At 50.7% G+C, this 4,172-nt stretch overlaps 1 protein-coding gene across 1 annotated transcript in view; it reads left to right on the top strand.

Moving 5' to 3' along the window:
* Nucleotides 1-1,870: 1,870 nt before the first annotated feature.
* The window catches only part of LOC107307445 (chromodomain-helicase-DNA-binding protein 3-like), a 16,439-nt gene continuing 14,137 nt past the window's right edge, over nt 1,871-4,172 (top strand). The window contains exons 1-2 of the mRNA XM_032441819.1: nt 1,871-2,281; nt 3,872-4,045. Coding sequence (XP_032297710.1) covers nt 1,901-2,281; nt 3,872-4,045 — 555 coding nt within the window. The 5' untranslated portion in view covers nt 1,871-1,900. The remainder of the gene's footprint in view (nt 2,282-3,871; nt 4,046-4,172) is intronic.

The raw sequence follows: 4,172 nt of genomic DNA, 5'->3' as shown, positions 1-4,172 counted from the left end.
AAACAACGAGATTTCACCCCAAACAATGGGATTTCACCCCAAAACGATGGGATTTCACCCCAAAACGATGGGATTTCACCCCAAAACAATGGGATGTCACCCCAAAACAATGGGATTTCACCCCAAAACAACGAGATTTCACCCCAAACAATGGGATTTCACCCCAAAACAACGAGATTTCACCCCAAAACAACGGGATTTCACCCCAAAACAAGGCTGAAATCTGGCACTACTGGAGCCTGTGGCCCTTTTGGTGCTGGTTTGGTGCAGATTTGGTGGTTTTTGGTGCAGATTTGGTGCTTTTTGGTGCCATTCAAGTATTTTTTCATGGTATTTTGGTGCTTTTTGGTGCCATTTGGGCACTTTTTGGTGCTGGTTTGGTGCTTTTTGGTGCCATTTGGGCAATTTTTCATGGTCTTTTGGTGCTTTTTGGTGCTATTTGGGCCCTTTTTCTGCTATTTTGGTACTTTTTGGTGGCTTTGTGGCAATTTTGGTGCTGGTTTGGTGCCATTTGGGCACTTTTAATGCTGTTTTGGTGATTTTTGGTGTCATTTGGGCACCTTTTGGTGCTTTTTGGTGCCATTTGGGCATTTTTCATGGTATTTTGGTGCTTTTTGGTGCTATTCGGGCCCTTTTTATGCTGTTTTGGTGCAATTTGGGCACTTTTGGTGTTATTTTGGCCCTTTTTCATGGTATTTTGATGCTTTTAGTTGAAGTGCTGTGATTTTTCATGGTGGTTTACAGGTTTTTGGTGGCGATCGGTCAATTTTTGGTGGGATTTTGGTCAATTTTTGGTGGGATTTCGGTCATTTTTAGTGGCATTTTGATGCTTTTTGGTGGCACTTGGGCACATTTTGGTGGCGTTTCGGTGCTTTCTTGTGATCTTTTGCTGCTTTTTGGTGAGACATTGCTAATTTTTGGGGCTGTTTTAGTCATTTTTGGGGTCATTTGGTCAATTTGGGCTGGTGTTTTGGTGCTTTTTGGTGAAGCTGGGGTTCATTTTGGTGACGTTTTGGTGCTTTTTGGTGCTGCTTTACCACTTTTCCCTGGGATTTCTGTCATCTTTGGTGCCATTTGGACGATTTTTGGTGGGATTTTGGTGCTTTTTAGTGGCATTTTGGTGACTTTTGTGGCGTTTTGGTGCTTTTTGGTGACGTTCTGTCAATCTTTGCTGAAGCTTTGGTGGCTTTTGGTGCCATCTGGCCACTTTCTGCTGCTGCTTTGGCCATTTTTGGTGCCATCTCAGCACTTTTTGGCAGAATTTTGGCACTTTTGGGTGAATTTTGGTGGCATTTGGGTCCATTTTGGTGGCGTTACGATGATTTTTGGTGGGGATCTGGCATTTTATTGTGGCATTTTGGTGCTTTTTGCCATTATTTGTACCATTTTGGGGCTGTTTTGGTGCCGTTTTGCTGCTTTTCCACAAAGATTTGATGCCATTTGGTGCCATTCTGGTGGATTTTGGTGCCATTTAGTGCCATTCTGGTGGATTTTGGTGCCATTTGGTGCCATTCTGGCAGATTTTGGTGCAATTTAGTGCCATTCTGGTGGATTTTGGTGCCATTTTGGTGCCATTTGGTGCCATTCTGGTGGATTTTGGTGCCATTTTGGTGCCATTTGGTGCCATTCTGGCGGATTTTGGTGCCATTTAGCGCCATTCTGGTGGATTTTGGTGCCATTCTGGTGGATTTTGGTGCCATTTGGTGCCATTCTGGTGGATTTTGGTGCCATTTTGGTGCCATTTGGTGCCATTCTGGCAGATTTTGGTGCCATTTAGTGCCATTCTGGTGGATTTTGGTGCCATTTGGTGCCATTTTAGGCCCAGTTTTGGCCATTTTGGATGGTGTTTCACTCATTTTTGCTGCCATGAAACAAAGTGGCACCTTCAGCCTTCCTGCAAATGGGGGGAAATGGCCCAAAATGCCACTTTTCAGCTTCTTTTTGTCCCCCTTTGCAGTCAGTGCTTTCCTTTCTATACATATTTGACCCTCAGGCTGCTGTGTTTTCCCCTTTACCTTCACCAGAGGCTCCTTTTGGGTTAAGAAACGGCCTAAAAAGGAAAAGAAAAAACATCTCTGAGCCCTTTTTCCACCCTGAAAAGGGGCAAAGTGGGGAAAAACTGCCTTTATCAGTGCCTATATCACATGTCTGTGTCCCCATAGATGCTGATGAGGAGCTGCTGCGTGGCCTGGAGGGAGCTTTGGGGGTGAAGAAGAAGAAACGGGGACCAAGGAAGCAAAAGGAAAACAAGCCTGGAAAACCCCGGAAAAGGAAAAAATTGGTGGGTGACCCCCCCCCACCCCCACCCCAAACCTGGGGATGGGGGCTGCCAACTCAATGGGGTGATGGGACGGCACTGCATCAGGGGTGGGGGGCTTGGGGTGACATGTGGGGGTCTTATGGTGGCATCTCAGGGTCTGGGGGTAATAGAGAGGGTCTTAGGGTGGCACATGGGGTCTCAGGATGACATGTTAAGGTCTGGGGGTGACACATGGGGGTCTTGGGGTAACACATGGGGGTCTGGGGGTGACAGAGAGGGTCTTAGGGTGACATATGGGGGTCTTGGTGTGACATAGAGGATCTTAGGGTGATGTGTGGGGGTCTTACAGTGGCATCTCAGGGTCTGGGGGTGACACAGAGGGTCTTAGGGTGACATGTGGGGGTCTGGGGGTGACACATGGGGGTCTTAGGGTGACACATGGGGGTCTGGGGGTGACATAGAGGATCTTAGGGTGATGTGTGGGGGTCTTACAGTGGCATCTCAGGGTCTGGGAGTGACACAGAGGGTCTTAGGGTGACACATGGGGGTCTTAGGGTGACATATGGGGGTCTTGGGATGACAGAGAAGGTCTTAGAGTGACAGATTGGGGTCTTGGGGTGACAGATTGGGGTCTTGAGGTGGCACATGGGAGTCTCAGGATGACATGTTAAGGTCTGGGGGTGACATAGAGGATCTTGGGGTGACACATAGGGGTCTTAGGGTGACACATGGGGGTCTTGGGGTGACACATGGGAGTCTTGGGGTGATATATGGGGGTCTCAGGATGACATGTTAGGGTCTGGGGGTGACAGAGAGGGTCTTAGGGTGACACATAGGGGTCTTAGGGTGACACATGGGGGTCTTGGGGTAACACATGGGGGTCTTGAGGTGGCACATGGGAGTCTCAGGATGACATGTTAAGGTCTGGGGGTGACATAGAGGATCTTGGGGTGACACATGGGGGTCTTGGGGTAACACATGAGGGTCTTAGGGTGGCACATGGGGGTCTTGGGATGACAGGGGCTCTTAGGATGACACATAGGGTCTTGGGGTGACACATGCGGGGTCTTGGGGTGACACATGGGGGTCTTGGGGTGATATATGGGGGTCTCAGGATGACATGTTAGGGTCTGGGGGTGACAGAGAGGGTCTTAGGATGACACATTGGAGTCTTGGGGTGACACATGGGGGTCTTGGGGTGATATATGGGGGTCTTGGGGTAACACATGGGGGTCTTGGGTTGATATATGGGGGTCTTGGGATGACATGTTAGGGCCTGGGGGTGACAGAGAGGGTCTTGGGGTGACACATGGGGGTCTTGGGGTGGCAGACGGGGGTCTCAGTGTGACAGAGGGTCTTGGGGTGATACATGGGGGTCTTGGGGTGATATATGGGGGTCTCAGGATGACACATTGGAGTCTTGGGGTGACACATGGGATGTTGGGGTGACACATGGGGGTCTTGGGGTGACAGATTGGGGTCTTGGGGTGGCAGATGGGGGTCTCAGTGTGTCATAAGGGGGTGACAGACGAGGCTGTGGGTCTCGATGTGACCTGGGGGGTCTTTGTGGTGCCATTGACATGGGTTGGGGGGGGGTCTGTGCTGACGCAGGTGAGTGAGGATGAGTTCGAGTCGGAGCGCGACGAGTACAGGGAGAAATCAGAGAGCGGCGGCAGCGACTACGGCGGCGTGGCCAAAAAGAAGAGGAGGAAGCACAGGGAGAAGAAGGAGAAGAAAACCAAGAGGAGGAAAAAGATGGACGACGAGGGGGGGCAGAAGGTGAAGGTACGGCCTGGGGGGGGTCCTGGGGCCTGGGGGGGGGCTCAGGGGGGTCCTGGTGCAGCTGGGGGTCCCCACACACCCACATTCACCTTCCTGACCCTGTATTGGGGCTCATTGGGGGTCCTGGTGC

This window comes from Coturnix japonica, unplaced genomic scaffold, assembly GCF_001577835.2.
Source record: "Coturnix japonica isolate 7356 unplaced genomic scaffold, Coturnix japonica 2.1 chrUnrandom602, whole genome shotgun sequence".
In the NCBI taxonomy this organism is placed as follows: domain Eukaryota; kingdom Metazoa; phylum Chordata; class Aves; order Galliformes; family Phasianidae; genus Coturnix; species Coturnix japonica.
Note: the sequence above shows the minus strand (reverse complement) of the source record. Positions and strands in the feature narration are given on the sequence as shown.